The sequence below is a fragment of the Cibotium barometz genome, chromosome 58 (genome assembly GCF_041138505.1).
Source record: "Cibotium barometz isolate CiBa-2024 chromosome 58, ASM4113850v1, whole genome shotgun sequence".
Classification (NCBI taxonomy): domain Eukaryota; kingdom Viridiplantae; phylum Streptophyta; class Polypodiopsida; order Cyatheales; family Cibotiaceae; genus Cibotium; species Cibotium barometz.
Genome location: NC_141103.1, coordinates 24,992,372 through 25,017,102, shown reverse-complemented (window position 1 = coordinate 25,017,102; position 24,731 = coordinate 24,992,372). Strand labels below are relative to the sequence as shown.

The window sequence follows — 24,731 nt, the reverse complement described above, 5'->3', positions numbered from 1 at the left end:
CAATTCATGTTACAGTCCGTTGATTCCTAGCAATCGATGAAATCCATGAGCCAAATAGAGGACTTAGCCGTCAGGTACGCTTTCAATATCTCCCCCAAAATGTTAAACCAGGGCCACTGAAACAACTCCGTATATCAAGTGGATCCAATTATTGATTATCTTAAGAATCTAAGGGATGACCGCCTGAGGAAATCGTACATCGATGTTCATGTCACTATACCATATGCTCTGAGAAGCCTAAGTATGAACAGGGATCATCGAATTCACAAGTCCACTTCCCATTCATTTTTATCTTCGCAAATCTAGATTCCCATTGGCACCTTGCTTCAGGGTAGCCGAATGTGGGGGAGAGGGAGAGCTTCAAACCCTAGCAAACAAGCAAACACACACACACAAGAGAGAGCAAGACACAAGAGAGAGATGGATAGCTGAATTTTCTTTTGTCTTCTTCTCTACTCAACCAACATAACATAAAGATAAGAGTACACACTATACGGTACTCAACTACTACAACATACAAGGGTCGGTCCATAATGTGAAGCCGACTAAATGAGCTAGCGCTATAACTATGCCAATCTCTACTAATCCAAAATGGCTATCACACAGCCTGTCATCCCGCTGGCCACATATCACCCATAATCTCACCAACCATGCCAATGGTGTAGATGTTGTGGAAGCTATCACTCAGGCGGGTCATCAATGTTCGCCGCCACTAGCACTAGTTGAGCTCGATATCTCAACACTCCTCCTTGAGCTCAACTCCACACACTACACTCCAAGTAAGCTCCTAAACCTGTGGAGCTTCTCTGTGCCCAATGCCTTCGTGAAGATGTCAACCACCACCTGATCCTCTGTGCTGACATATACCAGATCTACATTTCATGCTAGAACCTTCTCCCTCACAAAGTGATAATACACCTCAATGTGCTTTGTTCTAGCATGATGTACTAGGTTACTGGCCAATTGTATGTTGCTCATGTTGTCACAATATATGATACCTGCCCTATCCACGGGGGCTCTCCCATGTCACCAACAAGTAGCTTCTGAATCCAAGCTACCTCACAAGCTACCATAGGAGAGCATCCCTATACTCTGCCTTTGTACTCGACAAGGCAACTTTTGGCTGCTTCTTACTACTCCAACTCACAGTAGCACTCCCAAATGAGAACATAAAACCAATGGTAGATCTCTTGTCTATAATACTACCAGCCCAACAGCATCTATGTACCCATGCAACTGTATCTCTATACCAGCCTCATAGAAAAGTCCATAATCAACTGTGGACTTTATGTACCTGAGGATCCGTCCAACCGCATCCAAGTATGGCTTCCTAGGGGCCTACATAAACTGACTCATAAGTCCAACAATATAGCTCAAGTCTGACCTTGTAATGGTCATGTAGATCAAACTACCCACTATGCGCCTGTATGTAGTGGGGTCCTCCAAAAGCTCACCTGTATCTATGGAAAGCTTTGTGTTCAGCTCCAATGGCATTGAAATAGGCTTACAACCTGTCAAACCATACTTGGACAACATGTCCAAGCCATACTACCTCTTTAATAGCATAATGCCATGAGGTGATCTCACCACCTCTATGCCCAAGAAATACCACAGCTCACCCAAATCCTTCATCTCAAACTTCTGCTTCAAAAGCACCCATACATCATGTATGTCTGCATCACTATCACCAGTGATAATCAAGTCATCCATATAGATGACTAATAGCATGATCCCTCTATCTGTCTTTTTCATATATAATGAAAAATTTGCATTGGATATCTAAAATCCAATGGTAACAAGATACTCCCCGATCTTGTTTGACCATGCTCTAGGTGCTTGCTTCAAGCTATACAAGACTTTGCGTAACCTACTCACAAAATTTGGATGTGCATCACTCTCATAACCTGGTGGCTACATCATCTACACTTCTTCTTGCAAATCACCATGCAAGAAAGCATTCTTTACATCCATTTGATGTAATAAAGACCAACCCTTCACTGCAACCATAGCAATGATAGCTCTCCCGATTGCCATTCTTGTTGCAACCAGGCTGAATGTCTCCTCATAGTCTATGCCATAAGTCTGTGCATAGCCCTTGGCAACCAATCTTGCCTTGTACCTACTCACTGAACCATCAAACATTGTGCTTGACTTTATACACCCACTTACATCCAATTGCCTTCTTTTCCTTAGGCAAGGGCACTACCTCCCATGTTGCATTTGCATCCAATGCTGCCATCTCCTCATCCATGGCATCTTCCCATTTCTTATTTCCAATTGCCTACTCAAAGCAAGTGGGCTCAACCTTCTGTATTTCTTTTACCATGTAAGCATAATGATGGGCTGTATATCCATCATATCTCAACTTGTCAACAGGGTATCTAACCCTCGTAGACTTGTGTACACTTGGATCATTGCCAGGTGTCCTCAAAACAGCCCTAGTTCTCCTTACACCATGAGTAACCATAGACGAAATTTCAAGCTCCCCATCAAGGCTCTGCTTAGAACCACTAGAGTCACCATCCACATATGAGTGACCTGTTGACAAATCAGACACAAAAGTTTGATCTACCTTTTCCTTCCCTTTCCGTGATACATGTATACATGCATCATTCCTCAACCCGCATGATCATGGGCTAACCTTGGATCCGCTACTCGTCGAGGACTCTCCAGGTCCACTCAGCACCTATGATTGGTGCTCTACATATGGTGCAACATCAGCACTTCTTACATCTGCATCTTATGTTGCCTTCACTACTGGTGCATACCAGCTACTCATCTCATCGAAGACAACATCTCTGCTTACTCGCATCTCATGAGTGGTAGGGTTATAACATCTATAAGCACCTGTGATTGGTGCTCTACATATGGTGCAACATCAGCACTTCTTACATCTGCATCTTATGTTGCCTTCACTCTACTGGTGCATACCAGCTACTCATCTCATCGAAGACAACATCTCTGCTCACTCGCATCTTACGAGTGGTAGGGTTATAACATCTATAACCTTTTTGCTCCATAGCATAACCAATGAAGATGCATTTCTGTGCCTTTGGATCCAACTTTGTTCTCACTTCATCAAGAACATGTACATATGTAATACACCCAAACACTTTCAAGTGAGACACATCCGGTCTTATGCCTGTAAACTTCTATTCAGGAGTCATACCATGAACAACTGCAGTGAGTGTCCTGTTCATAATGTACACACCAGTTGCTAATGCTTATGCCCAAAATTAATGTGGCATATTCTTTTCAGCCATCAAGGCACGTGCCACTTCTGCAATGTGCATGTTTTCCTTTCTGCAACACCATTCTGTTTTGCAGAGTGTACCCACATTGTAAACTGCCTCTTGATTCCTTGCTTTCTTAGGAAATCGTTGAACTCATTGGAGAAATGTTCTCCCCCACCATCTGATCTTAGGCATTTTATTTGCATGCTTTTTTTCTTTTCTCGACCAAGGCTTTAAATCTCTGAAAGTGAGCAAACACCTCACTTTTCTCCTTCATGAAATAAACCCACAGTTTCCTAGTGTGGACATCAATGAAAGTAACATAGTACCTGCAACCTACAATTGTTGCAGTCTTGGTTGGTCCCCATACATCTGAATGTATGACATCCAATTGCCTTGCACTCACATGCTTTTCATGTGGGAAAACATGTTTGGCCTACTTACCAAGTTTTCATGCTTCACATACCTTATACATACCATCAACCTTAAACTTTGGCAAACCTACAACAATATTTTGGGCTTGCACAAACTTCAGTCTCGCTGTACATTCACATTACCAATGCGCTTGTGCCATATGTTATTATCTGCAATGACACCTGTTCCATGCGCAAACATGGCTACCTTTATCTCAAGCATGTTCACATCCAAGGTAAACATCTTGCCATTTCTGTTATCCTTTGCAACCAAGCGACACTTGTTTTTAAATTCTTCTACAAAACATTCTTAAGGATTAAACATCACTTACAGACCGTGCTCAACCATCTGTCCAACAGAAACCAGGTTCTTTGTAATATTCAAAACATGAAGTACATCAGCCAAGTACTTCATTTTTCCATCCTACATATAGACAATGGCACTTTACCAACATGCGCAATGGGATGCGTAGTATCATCACCTATTTCTACATAACCTAGTTTTTCCATTTTTTACATATCTCTAAACCACTCAGCATGACTGGTCATGTGGTTAGAGGCGCAAGGATCCATATACCATATATCTTGAGATCCTGACACATCCCCTGTTATATAACTAAGCATGTGTTGCATCACAAACAGTTGCTCACTTATGTCCACCTCCATGTTTGCTAGATGATGGATAGTTGCCTTACTGCAACTTCCCACTTTTAATATCATTTTGCTTTTTGTAGCAGTCCTTTGCCATGTGTCCTGGTTTGCCACAATAATAGCACTCTATGCTATTCGCATTTTGATTTCTTTGCCAACCACCTCGGCCTCTTTGGCTCCCCCTGTCTCTAGACTGGCCTCTTCCACCTGTGTATGATTGCTCTGCTGTGAATCATTGGACTGTTGTTGTCCAAAATTCTAATTTCCTTGTCGGCCACCACCTTGGCCTCGACCACAGCCTCTACCTGAATTAGAGTAGAAGGCCTGTTCAGATGTGTTCTTGCTTTGTGAAGAATAATCATCATCTAAAGCCTTTTCTTCTATGATCAACATAGATATCAAGTCCCGAAAGTTGGGAATATTCTCCCTAACTGTAATGGAGGTCTTGAATGGCTTGTACTCTTTGCCAAGCCCATTTAGATAGACACTCACCAAATCATCATCCTCCACCACTGATACATTGATAGACCCAAGGGAATCAACAATGCCCTTGATCTTTAAGGCATATTCATTGATGGACATGCTTTTCTTTTCCACAGTATGCAACTCTTGCTTTAACTACAACTTCCTTGCCTTTGTGTTAGTCTGGAACATTTAAACCAGATTCTGCCATGCAACTGTTGGAGTGTTTGCATCCTGTATGTGTCCTATCATAGTGTCTATGACACTAATTGAAAGCCAGTACATGACTTTTCTTGCACCCTGATTCCAATCCTTGAATGCCTTTATATTTGCAGGAGTGGCATTCTCCTCAGATAACTCTAGAGGCTCCTCATTGTCTCCTTCTACATAATCCCAAAATCCTTTACCCATTAGGAAATTGGTCATTCTGAACTTCGAGGCATGGAAGTTATTCTTATCTAGCTTCTCACTAACAATCTGATTAATTCTGTCAGACATGTTTTCTTGCAAGCAATCAAATAACCTACAACAAACAGACAACTTCTGTATGCAACCTGTAATACTACTGTAGCAACGGTACTTCAGCACAGCCTGTGTGTCACCAAATGTGACCAGCGTACATGTACATACACCCAGTATCAACAATACATGTGCAAACCCTATCTGCACTTCCAAAATGCACTGCAATAACCAGATTTTGAGCAGAAACAATTCTCTATCAGAACTTCCAGAAAACTGTCGCGAAAACACCCTGCAGTGACGAAACAAGGCCCGTAACGCACCCGAAACGCTAATCTCGCCCAAAAAATAACATCCAACAGGATAATATACCTACCATGTAGCTCCACTCCCATGAAGACAGCTCTTGAATGGGAGATGTGTAGTTCCCAGAGCTACTAAAGGGGGTGTTGTACCTAAACTAAGAAGGGGAAAGAGATGATGGTGCTCTTACCCGTGTAGTACCGCTTTCTTCCTTGCTTGTCCTTGCATCTTGCTTGCCTCCTTAGCTCTCACACGAGCCAGACTCTGATACCATAAAGAGAATGTGGGGGAGAGGGAGAGCTTCAAACCCTAGCAAGCAAACACACACACACAAGAGAGAGCAAGACACAAGAGAGAGATGGATAGCTGAATTTTCTTCTATCTTCTTCTCTACTCAACCAACATAACATAAAGATAAGACTACACACTATATGGGTTAGTACTCAACTACTACAACATACAAGGGTCGGTCCATAATGTGAACCCGACTAAATGAGCTGACGCTATAACTATGCCAGTCTCTAGTAATCCAAAATGGCTGTCACACAGCCTGTCATCCCACTAGCTACATATCACCCATTATCTCACCAACAATGCCAGTGGTGTAGATGCGGAAGCTATCACCCAGGTGGGTCATCAGTGTCCGCCCGTAGCACTAGTTGAGCTTGATATCTCAACAAGCCAAAGTCTATGGAAGGATCTGAAAGATTGGATGGAGGGGAGGCTTGGAGCTAGAATGGAGGAGATATTGAAATGAGAGAGTCTAGATAAGTTGGATGGCGATGGATCTATAGAACCAAATGGAACATAGAGTACAGGTAAACAAGTCAAGTTAGGGAAATATTTTGAAGGAGATGAAGTTAATGCAGCATTGTCCCTAACTTTTGATGAACTTCAAGTTACCACCATCCTAGATGGTGGTGCATGCGTGAGCATTATCACCAAGTAGTGCTGGGAGAAATGGGCTAAACCTCCTATGATGACATTACATTGATTCTAAAACTAGTTGATGGAGCCACCATGAAACCCATGGGTCTTTTACAAGATTTGAAAATTAAAGTTCTCAAAAACAATTTCTGACACACCTTTTTTGTGATGAACTTTGGCCAGCAACCAGTTTCCTACGATTGTATCCTAGGACAGCCTTTCAGATGGAGACCAAGGTGATCCGTGATTGGGATACGGATCACATTTGCATTCAAAAAAAGGATTGAATGCTAAAGGTGAAAGTATACAGTTGGAAAATCTACCCAACAAGTGGGGGACCCTTGGCAAAAGATTCAGTGATTTACTGCTAGGTCTATAGCAGTGCACTTGTGCCAAAGGGATAGTATGAAATTTGCACCTCTCCCAAAGCCACAAGAATTTGAGAACTCACATGGTTAAAGTGTGTATATTGAAGGAAGAACATGAGAAGAATGGCACTTTGAAGCCTTGGAAAGAGGAGTCTAGGAACATCATTGAAGCGGAATTGGAGTTGTTTATGGGCAATAGAACTAGATGAGAAGAATGGCTGAAGCCTTGGATGGAGTCCTCGAACAGTGCTGAAGCGAAATTGGAGCTGTTTGTAGCAATAGAAGAAATCGATGCGAAAGTATAACATTCCTCGGCATCTAATAGTTCATGGATTATCGACAATGGAGCATCCCAACACATAACCAGTCAAAAGAGTTGGTATACATCCCGCAAGTTTGTGGGGGGGTCCATCCTAGTAGCGGTTGAGAATGACACCAAATGCTCAGCCTGGGTTCAAGTACCGTTTCTAGCAATGGTAATACTAAGACGTCCAATATCATTTATGTTCCAAACATCAAGAGGAGTTTGTTGTCTGCTAGCCATAACTAGACCATGAATTGATGGTTCTCTTCAATAAGGCTAGTGAATTATAATGTAAAAATATAACGATATATAATAAATAACTATAAAATCTATAGAATACAAATATATATAATCTGATTTCCAAGTGGTGCATAGAGCCTTGTACCTAAGTTAAGGTTGGTGAGCCAATAATTATACTTAATGCTCCAATCCATTAAGGTGCATTATCAGTTTATGAGGGAGAAGGTCCTAGGAGGGTGATGTTGATTTGATATATGTCAGCATGAAGGATCAAATAGTTAGTTGATATCTTCATAAAGGTATTGGGGTACAAAGAAGCTCCGTAGGTCCAAGAGCTTACTTGGAGTGCAAGGTATAGAATTGAGCTCTAAGGGAGTGTTGAGATATCGAGCTCAACTAGAGTTGCCATAGGTGGTGACACCACACCACACCAAGATGATACCTCCTCACTTATGCCACAGGCATGGTTGGTGAGATTATGGCTATGTGTTTGTAACATATTTTCACCCCCCCCCCTCATTTTTAACTTGGCTGGGCAACTCAGAGGCTCTTTGGCTTGGTTATTCTCTAGCTCAGAGGTTACTTGAAAGATAGTCGAGTTGATTTTTACTCCCCCAGGGTGCTACTTTGGCTACTCTCTGGTGGTCGAGTGTTTGACATTTTCATATTGATTTGCCTACTCATTTGGTGGCTTTTACAACATATGCTTTAGGTTAGGGTAGTGGTTGGTGGCTTGATGTTACTTAGTGCTGCTAGCTTGAAATCTCCTTACTTCCACCTCCTATGCCTCGGAGTGGCTAATCATGTAAGCAGGTTTTCTTACGGATTTTGACCCAGGGAGCACTTCAATACTATGGTCAATTTCTCTCGATGGTAGAACACCATCCGAAAAATCTTTGGGAAAAACATCCCAATAAAGAACACAAAGTAGTTGCGTACTTATGAATTTTTATCAACTCGATTTCTGCCTTGGATTGTTGTTTTTGTTCACAAGACAACAAGACAATGTTTAACAAACAGGGTTCTTGTCCAAGGCTAATTAAGTTTTCTCTAGTTTCAATGATGGAAACATTAACTTTTTCACTTATTCCATATGTGAAAATAACATTATTCAAACTTATTTCATCTATGGAAACGAAATGATGTAGCGGGGTACAAATATATACCTCAAAGATGTAGTCAGTGTCGAAGGCATGGCACAACTCTAGGAAAGATATAAGGAGTGCAACTGGAACCTCTCGCTCACCTTGTGGCCTCACAAGTCTACCTTGATGCACAAACTCTAGGCTATTATCATGGTAACTACAACTCAGGGTAGAGCCAAGGTTATATAATCATTCCCTGCATGATATATATCTGCTCTAGCTAAGTGCATGACCTAGAAATCCAATCTAACCTCATAGTCCTGCATAGCCAAAGATACACCCAAAACCACTGTGTCCCAAATGGTTTTGTCATGACCATTCGCCAATGAAACAGTGTACTTATGATCACTTTTGGTTGTGACTACAGACTTTTGGTTGTGAGTAAGTGCAACTTCTTAACTAATGCATAGTTAAGAAAGTTGTGTGTGGCCCCATCATCTACCATGACGGTGACTCTACGGCCACCTATCCTGCCATATAGACGAACCAAATCATATGGTCCCACCGATGGCTGCCACATGGCCTGTGTAATACGAGAAACATGGGTACTATCCATATGACGGCAGAAAGTTATCTCTCGGAACTCTACAAAACTGAGTGGCAACCTCTGGATGGTATGCACTTGTCGGGAGGATTTCCCCTCCTTCTTGGCATCACTAGAACTCCCTCCAGGTGCCAGCTTAGGACATGTTGCTTTGCTATGTCCAACCTCAAAGCAGTGAAAGCATAAATTTTCTTTTCTTGCTTTCTCATACTGTTCTTTTTTAAGGATTCTCTCCTGGTTTTTCTCTTTTAGTCAGTGTGGTTTCTTTGACTAGCGTCCACCCTCCATTCTCTACTCATAAGAGTCCCCCTTGCTCCCTATCACCCCAAAAGAACTTTCTTTTAAAGCCCAAACCACCCCTTTCCTCTCTTGATTTACTAAGACCCAATTTAGAATGATACAAAACATCATTGTAAATCGGTGCGTATTTAATGGTCTCATTGAGATCTTTCGGTTCCTTGGGCTCCACAAAAGCCTCATAGTCTGGGTGTAATCCCCTTGTGAACCCACGCAAGGTCTAGAATTCATCGATTCCTTTCAATTTAAGCATAATCGCGGTAGTTGGAGATGTATTGGGTAAAAGAAATTCCACGCATTGAGCATTTATCCCACTCACGCCAGGATCTATGCAATTCATTCACGGGTAAAAACTCCTTTCGAAACAACATTTCGAAATCCACCCAAGTGCGAGGACATCTAGCACTGTCGGCCAAACTCATACCATTTATACACGACAGGCTGGCCTCTATGGGCCTCATATTCTTAGGTGTCTGCCTAAGGTTATGAATATCCAGCCATTTTTGTACAAAGATATTCACCAAATCCTTTCTCTTCACCCCCAAATCTCGGTGGCTTGAGATCCTCAAGAAGATTAGTAGCCAGTACGGACTGCTTGGCAAACACTACGGCCTGCCTACTTGTGTTGGGCCCTTCGTCCCCTAGAAAAGGGAATCTCACCCTCTTTTGCACTGGTCGCTACGCAACTGTACTCCCTGATGGAGTGGACGGAATAGCATCTAAACCCCCATGGATGTTCCTCAACATAGGTAACATCTCAGATTGGGCTCTTTCAAGTTCTTTGGTCCTAGAGCAAACAATTGTGAGATGGAATCTCTCGAGATATCAATATCCAACTCATCTCGATCCATGGTATCAGTGTGGAGAGCATCGTCTCCATACTCCTTGTTTAGGAGGTCATCCTCCAGGTGGTCATAAGCACTACTAGCCTCTATGGACTGGTTGTCAAATAAGTTCGTGGTGTCCACCGCCTATAGATGACCCATGGGGTCATTTACGAATAGGGGTCAATGGGTTCTAAATCAATGGACACATCTCGAGTCTCGCGGGAGACCGAGGGAGTAGATAAACTATCGGTTTAACGAGCCATCTTCTTGGTGCATGTGGCCAAGCTCAGCCTATGAAAGGCCGAAAATGGAGGATAGCATACGAGAAAAAACCTCCTAGACTCCCTGCAGGTGGACTACCCCCACTAGACATTTGGGATTTTTTTTCTTTTAAAAAAAAATTAATGCTTTTTCTAAATATGTGGAAAATAATATTCAATAAAAATAAATAAATAAAAAGATGCAGGGTAAAACTGGAACTAGCTACCCAAAATATCCCACCTAAGTTGTGCTGGCCTGAGTCAAGGTGGCATGCACTGAATGGAGGGAGAGATTTTGCTACTATGCTCCCCAACTTTTCTTTCTTTAAGTGAAATGAGAAAGAGAGAAAGAGCTTTTCTCTCCACGCAGTTGTGCATGCGTCTCTATTGTGGCTATGCTACTTCGCGGCATACTGTTGTTCATGCACTGCCTTTTGATGGGCCGTGTTGTTGTGGTCGCTTTGTTGAGGATAGGTGCCTGCTATCATTGTGTTCCTAGGCAGTTGCAGAGGAGCTGCAACTGCCTACTATCGTTGTGTTCCTAGGCAGTTGCAGAGGAGCTGCAATACTTTGGAACACAGTGAGCACACACACCTCTCAGCTTAAGCAATGAGACAAAGAGAGAGTAGTCAAATCTCTCCTCACGCGACTGACTGTGTGCGCGTGTTTGTGTGCGCGTGTTGTGACTGGCAATGTTGTTGCTGTATGTTAACATTATGCATGCTATCGTTTTTGCATGCTATGGTGGCTCTATTACCCATGATTTGCCATTGTATGCACCCCCAACCACACTTTGTGTGTAATCATTTGGCTAGCCTGTATGTGAGCACATGTGGTCTTCTTGGGTCGTCGTTTGGCTGGCCTGTATGTGAGCACACGTGGTTTTCTTGGCTAAAAGAAAAGGCTCAAAGCCCTTGCTGATTGGCTAGCCCAGGTCAAGGTTACCAGCAGCTGATGCGCCTTGTTGTGGTATGGTGCTCACAATGTGGTCATCTCTATCATGTGTGTGCCACACACGAAAGAGATGGCTGCAAGAGAGAAACTCAAGTAAGAGAGAGGAGGTGATGTGCCCCCCACCACAATTCCACTGCCGGCGGCTATCATGGACGATGAGAGATAGAGAGAGATGAGAGCTCCTTTCTTTTCCTTGTGATGCTGCTCTCCAAGTTCCCTTATAGATGATGAGAGAGAGATAGAGAGATTCCCCTATGATGTATGCGCCCTACTGCCTCCCTCTCTCAAGCTTCCATTCTTTTTCCACAACACAGTCACTTACAGGATAAGATTGATTTTCTTTTTTTTTTTAATCCAATTCTATGGTTCAACAAAAACCTTAGCGGGCCCGGCCCCCTGTTCACATGGTGAGAATGTTGCCTCAGGCTCCAATACCAATGTTATGTTATCAACTACCCGAAGAGGGAGAAGGCCTAACTTTAGTACATAGAGCAGAATAAGGAGTCCCCCATTCTGTCGGGCTATATGTAGCGACATGCCTACCCACACTAGCACGGACATGCGGTGCTATGACCCATACGTCTCACCCCTGAACCCTGGACTCACTCACCACCCACTCTCTGGCATGTGTACTCAGAGCCCGATCGAGCCCTCATGCAGTACAGACCATGTGACAGCAGCCCTATGGTGGTAACAATTTGATGTTTCATGGTTTCCCCATCTTTGGGGCAATAAGCGTAGTAGTAGAGTTGGTCTAGGTCTCAAATGTGGACATTTCGTGCTAGTGTGGTTTTCTCGACAAATCAAGCACCACACCAGTTCTCTCTTCGCGTATAGATGAGGTTGGTCGGCTTGGTTGCGGCCTTGACCTATTCTCCGTTTGTTGGGTTATTTATTGCATCAATGCATCTACTATAACTGTTATACCTGTTGCCTTGAAGAGGGTTCCTTCCCTTTCCACTTAGATTTAGTGCTTGTGGTTTTAAAGGAAGCTTCATAAGTACCTTCATGCAATTCTCGGGAACGAGTTTCCTTGAAGTTTTCAAAGTCCATGGCACTTCTCAAAGGAGGTGTGTCCAAGAGCCTATAGGGAATCATGCAAGGGCACATCTTCAAGTCCCTTTAGGAATTGACTAATCAGCCTTTCGTTAGAGAACTTGTCCCTATCATTACAACAAGAGTGAAGATATCTCACCCGGTTGATATATTCCCAGATGGATTCTCCTTCCTTTTGCCTCACATTATGCAACTGTTCGGACTCTATCGAGTTCTTTGTCTCAAATACCCTACTTTGAAGGCCTCTTTCAAGGCATCAAAGGTGGCCTTGTCTTCTGTTTTTAGTGATTGAAACCACTGACCCACTTTTCCATCAACCAAAGGCACTCACCTTAACCTGATCTTCTACATGCCCGAATGCCCGAATGCTTCACAAATCTAGTTGAACATCTCTAGATGAGAAATGGGATCCCATGATCCATCAAAATTGGTAATAAGTTTGGAGATATAGGCCGATTTGTTCCTTTCTGGTGTTTGGCAATGGCATCGGCTACATGGGTATTGGTGGTACAATCCCTTAAGCTACCCTCCTCCCTATTTACATTGCTAACCTCAACATTTCAGGGGTCAACCCTGCAACAATCGGAGCTGGTGTAGGTGTGGGTACGGTGGGCAAGAGAGCAAAGCCTAGACGATAATATCCCTTTTGTGGATTATGTCTCCATATGGTGAGCCAGTGTGCACTCCGTAGGAATCCACATAGTATCCAGGGTATAGCCTCGAGGTGGGTAATTACCATACATGGGTGTTGTGTTGGCTGGGGTGCTCTAGGTGAAGTCTCTCTCCTTGGTAATAAGTTTCAAGGCCTTGGTTAGTTGGTTCTCTACCTAGGCATGGCACTGGTCTAGGTTCTTGAAACAAATCCACCAGTATGGTAGTCGGTATAGCTCTCCAAACCATTGGATCGGGCTGGACTAGGTTGTCTAGATCTAGTCCCACCTCAAGTCTTGGGTCTATTGGGGGCGTGATGGTTCTCTCTGATTGGTCCATGGTTGTTTCGTGGGGATGAGACCCTTCTGATTGCGCATTTCCCATGATAAAGTTCTTTAGTCTTAAGACAAGACTCCCCTGCAAATGTGTAGGGGATCCTAGTGCTTGCTCTCGGTATAATGGTATGTCCATGCACTACATGCTCAATGCACCTGCCTCTAAGTCAAGGGTGGTTTGTCCAATGCTCGGGTGCTCTTCACTTTCACTAGTACTATATTGAAGACCAATACTGTCTAGCTCCATGCGGTGTTGACCGATGGGTCACATCTAGTAAGAGATTGCATGTAGAAGGGTTCACTATCATCAAATAATGAATTTATTTCGCATCAATCTCCTTGAGTGTAAGTGTATGTGTATGGTGCAAGAAGGTGCAAATCACACTCTAGAATAGGGAGAATTTTTCCCTTTAGAAGTCAGAGTACGGTCGTACATTCACATAGGAACGATTATTTGTCTGTGTGGATATCGACATGGCTTAACTAGAGTAGCGATTGTTTGTCTTCATTAGTATATAGGTATGGTCATGGGTTTGGTTTCGAAACAAACGTTCTCTTGGGGAGGAACGTGTGTCTAGGTACGGATGTAGGTAGGCTGGGAAACAGATGTTTCCTTGGGATGAGGAATGGGTGTTCGCAAGTTGCAAAGGATGTGGCCATGGATAAGTTAAAGAACGGGTGTTCTTGGGGGAGGAACAAACGTTTGACTTTGGGAAGAGTGTGGTCGTGGGAATGGACGTTCACTTGTAGAGGAACGGTGGTGGGCTTGTCTCACGAACATACATTTGTCTATGAAGGGACGGATGCTCACTCACAGGCTCACAGTCAAGTGGCTTAATAGCATTGAAATTGCATATCTCTGACAGCTCTGCCACCAAATATTCTCCTAACACAACTATACAATAGTTATGCTCTTTTAATGCCCATTATACCCATTTATGAATTAGATTTGGGAAGATTCACAAACTGGAAGTGAAAGGCTATGGCTAAGAAGAGTACGGCCATACCTCTATGAAGGAACAGGTGTTCACTTCTCAGAAAAGCAATCTCAGAACAACTTTCACCATGTTTTCTCTTGGTTTTTCCTCAAATTTTCTTCCTTAGTGATGATTTTTTGAAGTTTTCTTTTTATGCATAGATTAAGCTAGTCCTAAGCTACCTAATGATGTAAGGAATGCATGGTTTAACCTAATATCCGAGGATTAATGGTGCAATTAAGCTAATATGCAATTTCCTATCTACTTGAAGAAAAACCAAAAATCAATGGAACCAATGGCAAAATTAGAGCACCTACCTTCATTGGTATATGGGTATGGTCATGGGTTTGGTTTCAAAATAGACGTTCTCTTGGGGAGGAACGTGTGTCTAGGTACGGATGTCGGTAGACTGGGAAACAGATGTTGGGGTGAGGAATGGGCGTTCGTGAGTTGCAAAGGATGTGGCCATGGATAAGTTAAAGAATGGGTGTTCTTAGGGGAGGAACAAACGTTTGACTTTGGGAAGAGTGTGGTCGTGGGGGTAGCAAGGGAAATGGACATTCACTTGTAGAGGAACGGTGGTGGGCTTGTCTCACGAACATACATTCGTCTATGAAGGGACGGACGCTCACTCACAGGCTGACAGTCAAGTGCCTTAATAGCATTGAAATTGCGTATCTCTGATAGCTCTGCCACCAAATATTCTCCTAACATAGCTGTACAATAGTTATGCTCTTTTAATGCCCATTATACCCATTTATGAATTAGATTTGGGAAGATTCTTAAACTGGAAGTGAAAGGCTGTGGCTAAGAAGAGTACGGCCATACCTCTATGAAGGAACAAGCGTTCACTTCTTAGAAAAGCAATCTGAGAATGAGTTTCACCATCTTTTCTCTTGGTTTTCCCTCGATTTTTCTCCCTTAGTGATGATTTTTTGAAGTTTTCTTTTTATGCATAGATTAAGCTAGTCCTAAGCTACCTAATGATGTAAGGAATGCGTGGTTTAACCTAATATCCTAGGATTAATGGTACAATTAAGCTAATATGCAGTTTCCTATCTACTTGAAGAAAAACCAAAAATCAATGGAACCAATGGCAAAATTAGAGCACCTACTTGTTGCTCTTGCATTCAATCTAGCCTTCAAAGCTCCTATTGCTCCACAAGCTCCATTACAAACTCCATTAATGAAAACAAAAACAAAAAAGAACAACTTTAAAACAAACAAGCTCATACAAAGTTCATACAACCGCCGGTGCATTTGCATTCCATCTGGGTAAGATAAGTCTCTAGCTTAGGAAGAGATTGTGAAGGACCCTAGGCTAAGTGCTATCCCCGGCAGCGGCGCCAAAGATGTTCACCAAAATGAACATTCACCTTGCATGAGGGAAGAAGGAGAGAAGAGAAGATGCAAGGGCCGGTTCGGGAGTATGCACTTAGCCAACCCTATGAGGGTTATCTTCTCGATGTGAAGCCACTAGGGGCTCACTCCACCACCACTTGTGTCACCCAAGTGGAGCTTCCATGTGCTAGGTAGAGAACAAAAAGGGAAGGAGCTATGGAAAGCTCTAACTTTACCTCAATGTCTTCATGTGTGCAAGAGATAGAGATGAAGGGAATGGGGAGAAGAGTATCACCTATAAGCAAACATCCACAATCAAGCAAAGCAAGCATGCATAAACACACAAGCTCACAACCATCACCACACAAGAGAGCAAGAGAAGAGAAGAAGAAGACTTAAATGTGATAATGGGATTGTATCGTGTCATATTTCTTCAAGTCACTTCTATATAAGAGCTCATTTTTTATGATAGCTGGCCGTCCATTTGACAATTGGGGGCCCAAAACTAGTTATCTAGCTCTATGTACATCTAGGCTTTCTAGCTCATAACTGGCATTACACATATCGTAAGCTCGATTATGCCATATCTTTTTACATGAAGTGCTTAGCGTAGTTTTACATAAAAACGTGTTGCATGAAGTGCAACCATGTTTTTGCTCAAAAATAGTAGGAGTAATGTTAACCATTATGGTTACCATGACCTCAAGGGATCATCAAATACGTAAGACATGGAAAAGGGTTTTTTCCCTGAGCTTAGGATGATGTGTATAAGCTCAAAACAGAAAAACAAAAATAATAAACAGCAAGAGTATGTTACAACTGCAAAATAGTGACTTATTAAAGATTTCCAATGCAAAAATAAGTATATTGTTTTTTAAAAGGCTACCCATAAAAAAAGCTCTTTGCCATTTGAAAGTCAACTCTAAAAGCCAGTTTTTGGGGTTGTTGCAAATTTCAGCCTGGCTTTTTGGATAAAGAAAAGAGCATGCCAACAAAATCTAAATGAAAACGTACGTACTGCGAACCTTCCGAGAACGAAAACATAACACGGATAGTGGAGGCAGATTTGAATAAGTTTGAACGGCAACTTGCAAGAGTTCTTGCTTTTGGGTCGTTGAAAAAAGCCAAGCTTTTGCCTTTCCCCCCGCTTTTTTAACACCAGAAAGCAGAGAGAAGCCAGCTACTTTGCACGTTAATGAAGCAGAGCTCTTTGCGAACATCCCGACGCCATCGCAAAGCTCACCAACGCATCCTTGGCATGGTTCGCGAGCCTGGATAAAAGCAAGGTAAGACCCCTCCGCCCCCATCTCCACATGCTCAGAGCTTCATTTGGGGCTTTTTACTGAAGCCCACATCATAAGAAACGCTTTACCCTCATCGCTTACCCATTTCTGGATCTCCACATGCTCACATCATTTCTGGGTCCTTTGTTGGATCTTTCAAGGCTGAGATCTGCATGAAAACTATGTGTTTTGAGACACAGAAGCCACCATCACACACACAGAACATGGCATCCTCTTGCGAGCTTCAACCATCCTCCGCTTCCACCCTCAAACGCATGGCATACAGCTTTGATGGCCAGGGCAACTTCACCTCCAAAGCATGGGACTTGGGCACCTGTGAAGGGCGGCCGCACAACGAGCATTTCTCATGGTATCATGTGGAATTGCCTCGCTCCTACACCACATTGGCCTCTGCCGCGCAGTACCTTATCAGTATTCTTTGCCCCCCTTTGAAGCTTCAAGATATACTTGCTCTTGCCAGTAATGGGCCATTCTGTGGGTATGTGGATGGAGCCATCATCTTTAGAGCCAACTCTACAGGGCCGACAGCAAGTGAGTACACACAGAAGCTGGCTGGACGGGTGACCGAGAATTCTGTGATAACTGTCTCCCTTGGGCGAATCCCAAGGCTGGAATTCTCCACATTGGCAAAGGGAAGCTTTCTGTCCGAGATACCTAGTTTGGAAAACAACCCCGGATCTGATGAAAGAAGAGCCACGGGATTTGTGATTCAGCAGCATGTGCTTGAGTTCTACTTAACAAGGAACCATTTGGAGGATGTCAATCACCGCATACCGATCTCAGTTTCGAATCTGGTGGTGCACATAATTGACACCCACATTGACCACCTCCAGGATGTACTGACTAGGCTCGAGATGGATTTGGATGAAAACGAGCGAGACCTCGACGCAGGTAAATGAAAGAAATAGCGTTGTATAGCTACTTCTACTAATACATTTGTGTTTCAAGTTGCATCAGCTTGAGAACTTAGGGCACCATTCATTTGATGGTGGCTGCATGTCAGCGTGTATGCTTCTGATGGTGGAGATTTTTGGTGGAGTGTCTTGTAGGTGGGTATGTGGTAAAACAACAAATGCTCATTCATCGATTATTTCCCAAGATGCAGCTCAAATTACAGCGTCTTTTGCAGGCAATCTTCTCTCCCAATCTGCTAGCTTTTTTGCTTCCCTTCTGCACTTTATCTTGAAGCTCATCTGCTACGTTAGCCAGGTTATTGCACATGGAGAGCAAGTTTTTCCCAGATTTAAAGAGAAGTTGGCAAGCAAAAACTGGTTTTCTTTCGAGGATATGGTAGCTATGCAAACGCTGGTTGGCCGCCTCCAGAAGCAGAAAGAGAACGTTGGGTTTCTGGCCAATCGCATAACTGCTCTTCAGGCCGGTCTCGATACATGGCAGTCTGAGCAAATCAATCGGAAGCTTTACTACCTCTCATTCCTATCAATAATTTTTCTGCCATTGTCAATCGTGACATCTGGTACGTTCTCAGAAGTGATTACCACCACTTAGAAGTATTTGGTGTTTATTGGGTGCTACCTTGTCTGGACTTTTGCTGGCTTTTCTGTGAGGTTTATGCCTTGTCATTATTGGAAGCCTTCTTGCTGAAGCTCAAGTGCTGACCAACATGCTTCCTGCTCCTATACTTGTTGTTGCAACTCTTGGTTCTCCTTCAGACTATAAAGCTGCATGATTATTGCTATGCCATTGGGCAGCTTTGATGTCATAATTTCACTGATGTTTTCTACATAATCCTTATGCTTTGATGAAGATTTTTCCGGAAAGGGGCATAGTTTGCAGGTGCTTCATGAAACACGTTTAAAAAATGTTGCATACCTTAGCGACCCATTAAAAAAAAAAAAAACTTGTAGCTGAAAAAATGGGTTTGAAACACAACTTTTCCAAAGTGTTTCTTACTCAAAGGGTATGAAACATGTTTTATCGCAACTATGCAGTAAGGGGAACTATCTTTCTGCACGAACTTGCACATACTCTTGGGTGTTGATGATGCGAGTGGGGATGTCATAGCACTCATATGCTATGCATGACAGAGTTGGTGATTCAAATCTTTGTGATTAGACTCTCATGAACTTACATCACACTTTGGTTTTTGTTAACTTTAGGTATTATCCTGAACTCTCCATTTGATATGTAATCCTTATGATTTGGCATAATCCTTATGATTATGACTTCCAAAACATAATGGTGTCTTAACTAGACTAACTTGAGACCTTGGTTTCCACGGTCCTAGGCTAGTTTGCTGTAGTACATCACCTTCTCATTCCATTCTGAAGAATATAGTTCATGCATATGTCTCGTTGGATACGCCAAGAGTGTAGATATATATTGTGGGGATAACATGAAACACAGTAGGCACTAACTTTTGCCTTCCCACTCCATGTACATTTATATTCAAACCCTTGATGGAGATGTGGCCTTAGCTCGGTATTAGCCTACATGTGGCATTATCCTGTTTTAGTCAAGCAACTTGATGCAAAATGGAGAAACTGTATCACAAAGCAACCTCAAATGCCCCATATTTGACTTATAGAGCAGGCTTATACTAAGGCTACAGGGAAAGTGAACATAGAGAGATGATGATGGGGGGCTGCTGAATTTGTGGTGTTCTGGTTGATAAATGCAAGGGTTGCAAAATGGAGAAGGTTGGTGTATGTGTACTTGTGGAGGGGACAAAATGAGGTGCGGTGGGTAGGAACACACCTCATGGTGAAGAAGGCACTTTGATTCCAAGTGAGTAGGAACGTTGGGTGTCGTTGCTGTATCTTGTAGGAAACACCTGTAAGGTGCTCTCATCCCCCTCAAAGGGTGTGGATGATTGAGTTGTGGTGGATGGCCTCCGTTGACATATTGCTGGGGTCATCTATGGCCTCATTGTTGGAGTATGCATAGGTGGAAGCATAGACAAGAAAAGAGAGAGAGCAAAGGAGAGAGAGAGAGCTTGTTGACAAGATTACCTTTTATAATAGCATGAAGCTTTACAATGGCAATAGCCAAAGAAGCGTTGCATTGTGCTTGGATGGGATACAACAAGTGAATAATGGGGAGACTCTTTATATAGTGAATTTGGGAACTGGCCGATAGCCCCTAGGAGCTGGCCGATTGCTCCACGACCTACTAACCAAGAAGAAAATAGACTAAAGCCCATAAAATAGGCATAGCTCCATAACACAGAGATGCACAGTTTCTAACACCTCCTCTGTAGCTCATAGTGTGTAAGAGTCGGAAGAAGATAAGCTGATGAAGATGCAACCATGGACCCTCTAGTACTATAGATACTGGAATCAACTCGGAGAGAGCATCGGCCAACTTGTTTTCTTGAAACAAAATGCCACCACGAACAACAAAGAACTTTGCTTGGCTGTGAATTCCCACACAAGTGTAAAGTGAACTCCAAGAATAAGATGATGAGCTGTCGGACACACTGCGCCCATTTTTTTCCAAGAGTGGATTGTGAACACATCACATCCCAAAAGCCTTGAACAATGAACTTGGAACAGATCCTGTCCATAGTCTTTGCTAGGCCAAAGATGACCTTGTCTTGCTAGATTTTTAATGCTTGAAACTCCGACTCATGGTTCCCATGCACCAGAAAATAGAGCTACTACCAACCCCCTCTTCTTGCCACAAGGTCCTTTGACTAGAAGCACATGGGGAAAAATTGCATGTATACTAGAGAAGTATACCATCTTGGTCCTCCCGAGGCGAAAGCACCTTGGGAGTCCTAGATGAGTTACTAGAAGTATCTGAATCACTGTCGTGTGTTGTGTCTTTGCCCTTCTTCTGAGATGAAGACTTTTCCTTGGTCTTGTCCTTCTTCTTGGACAAATAATCCTTAGATAGATGTCCTCTCTTCCCACATGAGAAGCAAGGACTCCGACCTTTCTTTTGAACTGAAGTAAGTGTCTGATTTGAACTGTTAATAGACACCTTGATCTTACCTTGAGAAACGAGGATGGACTCTTCTTCGAAGAGAAGGGATCCTTAGATAGATGTCCTCTCTTCTCACATGAGAAGCAATGACTCCGACCTTTCTTTTGAACTGAAGTAAGTGCCTGATTTGAATTGTTAATAGACACCTTGATCTTACCTTGAGAAACGAGGATGGACTCTTCTTCGAAGAGAAGGGAGCTAAGGTCATCAAAATGCAATTGAGTGGTTGTGACTTGGCACCTCAAAGCTCAAGAACCCACATTATACTTCGGGGGAAGCTTGGTGAGGATAAGAGCAACTGTCTGAGCAGAGGACAAAGTAGCATCCATTGCCAATAACTGGTTATGGGTAACTTTGGTCTTCATGAGGAACGATTGCATAGAAGTGCCAGAAGGAAATAACAGACCGTAGAGTTGCCCTTGCAAAGTAACTGCCTGCATTGATGAATCTCGAGCAAAGAGATCCTCCAACTTGGACCATACTTGTAAGAGTTTGCACGGCCGGTGAGACTGACTTTGCAATGGTCCGCACAAGGCATTGAATGCGCCTTTGAATCACGATCCTCCTAGTCTTGTAATTCTGCAAAAAGGAATTCATTCTCTTGAACTTGGGCCAACGCCTCGGAGTCTGAGGATGCTCGGGCTTCTTCTCATTGCCTTGAACAATCTCCCACAAACCCTTATGGATGAACCAGATCCGCATATTTAGCTTCCAATGGGCATAGTTGGTTCCGTCCAACTTGTCATCCTTGTTCGTATAGGGGGGAGCCATATCCACAACAACAAAGTACACAAATCTTAGCACTCTCTTGAGCACTTTCCAACGAAGCGAGGCACCAGGACCAATCAGCCCCTTCTCAAATCTGAGAGAGAAAGAGGCTGGACAGCAGCAAACAGTCCCCCAAAATGCACCGGAAACACCGAACCGGAGTGAGGGGAAGCCGGAGAAGAAGCAGAAATGTCGGGGCCGCTTGTTAGGTTGCATCACATGCGAAGAGAACACCTTCCACGTTGCAGTCCATGTGATCAAATGCTGAAAATCAAATTGGAGCTTCTGCAGTGCCATGGAAGGCTTTAGGGCATCATTGCCTTTTGCAACAAAATCTACATCGGCACTTAGCTTCGTGTGTGTTTTTGTGCATGAGAGAGAGAGATGTTATTAACGTCTACGAAAGACCCAAAGGGTCTATGAGATCAAAAAGTTGTTACATGTGATCCATGAGTAAACTGAATGTCAAGACAACATGAAAAAGACTAGCTGCCAAAAGGATAGACAGGGTCAATGTGCTACATAGACCCTGTGCGTACATAGAGAAAGGCTGTATTTGGCTTCTATATCTGGATGGTTAGTCAAAAGGATTTTAGAGCTTTTTCTGTTTCTTTCATGGATGAAGTTGCTTTCATTTTTTTTTGAAGTTTGCAGAGTTTTATGGTTCCTAGAGCTGCAGCCAGGGATCCAACCCAGGCTCCAGCACATGCACAGTCGCTTTGTAGTCCTACCTGTTGTTTTAGATTTGATACCTTTACAGTCTTTCATTGTATTAGATACATTGCAGATATGGTGCTTTTATATGGGTTTTAGTGTTGAATTTTTTTATCATTTGTCAAGTTTTATGAACAGCATTTGGCATGAACATTGGTGGCGTTCCCTGGACAGAACAAAGGAATCCCGAGCTTAAGTACGGGTTTCGAAATGTTCTCCTTTTATGTGCAGCAATCCTACTCTTTCTGCTTGCATGCTTTTCAGCGGCACCTTTGTATAAACATATGAGAAGACTTTGGATTAGGAAGAGTACATGGAGGGTCACAAACAGGTCCTTCAGTTGGAGGGGAGCTCGGTGCAATGGGCAGCACTCTAATGGATACAGGCCTCTTTAACACAGGTAGGAAACATTCATTTATTGAAGCTTTAGTTGGACTTTACCCTCTGCATCTCGGGGGTTTGAGCACCTTGAGTTCAACATGCATTTTCCCTGTAAAAAGTACATTGTCATCCAAGCCCAATCTTGTAAATTTTCCCAACAACCAGTTAAACCGTACTCTTATTGTTTGAGAAGTGGCTGGCTCAGTGGACTCACACTGTCTAACACTAAATAATATGTATCCCACCCAAAAGAATGGTGTCCTCCCACATTAGTATCAAAACAAACAAACTGGATCTTGTATCTAGCAAAAAATTACATCTCATGTCTCTTGCATAGGGGCATGACCATAGGGCATGCATACACTTGCTATACATTGTAGTCAATGACATATGCTTGTTATACATCCACGCAGGCGGCTGCTAAATATCCACAGGCATTGATTGGTCTATGTATCCATGTCCATGCTAGCTACATACATAATGCTAATTGAATGATAAAATGCTAGTGTGGGCATTAAAAAGAGCGATACATTGTGGCTGAGATGGTCAGGACAATTTTTTGAATGAGGTAGTGGTGTTACTTGTACCAACACTGGTTAAGGGTATTGGTGAATGCAGCATCCAAAGTCAAAAGGTCAGTGACGAGTTTATGAATGAGCTAGTGGTGTAACTTGTACCAACACTGGTTAAGGGTGTTGGTGAATGCAACATCTAAAGTTAAAGAGCAACAAAATAACACATGTACAGATCTCTTAGATGTATTGAGAATGTTCATTGTCTGAAAAGTAAATATATTCATGTTAATGAGGAAGTTGTCTTTCGGTCCTCAAGTCCCTAATATGAGTACCATGAGAGGAGGTTTGGATGAGGAACTTGGAACACGGGGAGGAGTAAGGAGCCAATGTCAAGGACTATCTCATCATAAAGAGATCTACAAGGGAATTCATAGAATGAGTCCTTAGCCCACAGTAGGAATCCTATAGTCTCAAGGCCAAGGTTGGCAAAGGACAATTGCCATTGGAAACTATACAACCCAACCCCATGGGGTAAGAGATCTTAAACCATGAAATAGAGAGTTTTGTGCAACCACTCCTTTACATTCCATTGCCACATGAATATATAGAAGACATGCTTATGATGGCATTTGAAATGGGAAGGAGGGTTGTGATGAACATAGTACTTGAGGCTCGAAATTGGGAAAAAACAAAGCCAATCCATATCTCAAGTATTGAATTTGATGGAACTAGAGATCCCATTTAATACATAGAGAAGACCATTGGATAGATTGATGATCCCACTAAGCTTTGCTCATTTGGACTTTACCTTAAAGGTAGATAAAGCCAACGGTTTAGATTACTAAACCCACTCGAGAAGGCCAACTATTAGGTCTTTCATCGTAGGATTCTCACCTAATGGAGCTAGATGGAGCCCTATCACACATATCTATAATCTCAAACAAGAGGGAGACACTATGCGGGACTACATTGCTATAAGCATCTCCACATGAGATGCAGTACCCGGCAAAAGACTAGATGACTTATCGATCGATCGATTTAGATCGATCTTAAGAGAAACATGCTCCATAACCAATTCTACAAGGCTACATACTACATCTTGGATGAGTTGTCGAGGAAGTATACATAGTAGACAATCTCCAAGATATTGATGTAAAAGTTGTCCACTCGAACCAAGAGATAGGAGATACATCATCTGAAGCCTCAATAGGTAAGGGTGCCTCCTAGCACCAGCTATAGTCCTAGTCAAGGCTATGAGTATGTACGAGTTGACAAAAAATTTGCTTAATTGTTTAGGCTAGCAATGGTGGTAGCACCATTCCCAAAGGCAACCTTAAGGCTAACCCCATCCAACACT

The 24,731-nt window shown here is 42.9% G+C and overlaps 1 protein-coding gene across 2 annotated transcripts; it reads left to right on the top strand.

Moving 5' to 3' along the window:
- The first annotated feature begins 16,843 nt into the window (after positions 1–16,843).
- LOC147606066 (uncharacterized) lies at positions 16,844–23,267 on the top strand. 2 transcript variants are annotated; one of them, XM_086792812.1, is made up of 5 exons: positions 16,844–17,033; positions 17,192–17,942; positions 18,101–18,180; positions 18,261–18,525; positions 22,617–23,267. In XM_086792812.1, exons 2-5 carry the CDS (start codon positions 17,204–17,206, stop codon positions 22,871–22,873), a joined length of 1,341 nt encoding a protein of 446 aa, XP_086648938.1. In that variant the 5' UTR covers positions 16,844–17,033; positions 17,192–17,203; the 3' UTR covers positions 22,874–23,267. The 2 variants fall into 2 exon arrangements, with proteins under 2 accessions (XP_086648938.1, XP_086648939.1); XM_086792813.1 differs by having other exon boundaries at positions 16,844–17,942; positions 22,605–22,743.
- Positions 23,268–24,731: the final 1,464 nt, after the last annotated feature.

Bases quoted from the DNA above. Each gene is read 5' to 3' on its own strand.
- LOC147606066 (XM_086792812.1), top strand. From the start codon at position 17,204: ATGAAAACTATGTGTTTTGAGACACAGAAGCCACCATCACACACACAG. The intron at 18,181-18,260 runs GCAATCTTCTCT...TACGTTAGCCAG, and splicing joins AATTACAGCGTCTTTTGCAG to GTTATTGCACATGGAGAGCA. The intron at 18,526-22,616 runs GTACGTTCTCAG...TTTTATGAACAG, and splicing joins ATTGTCAATCGTGACATCTG to CATTTGGCATGAACATTGGT.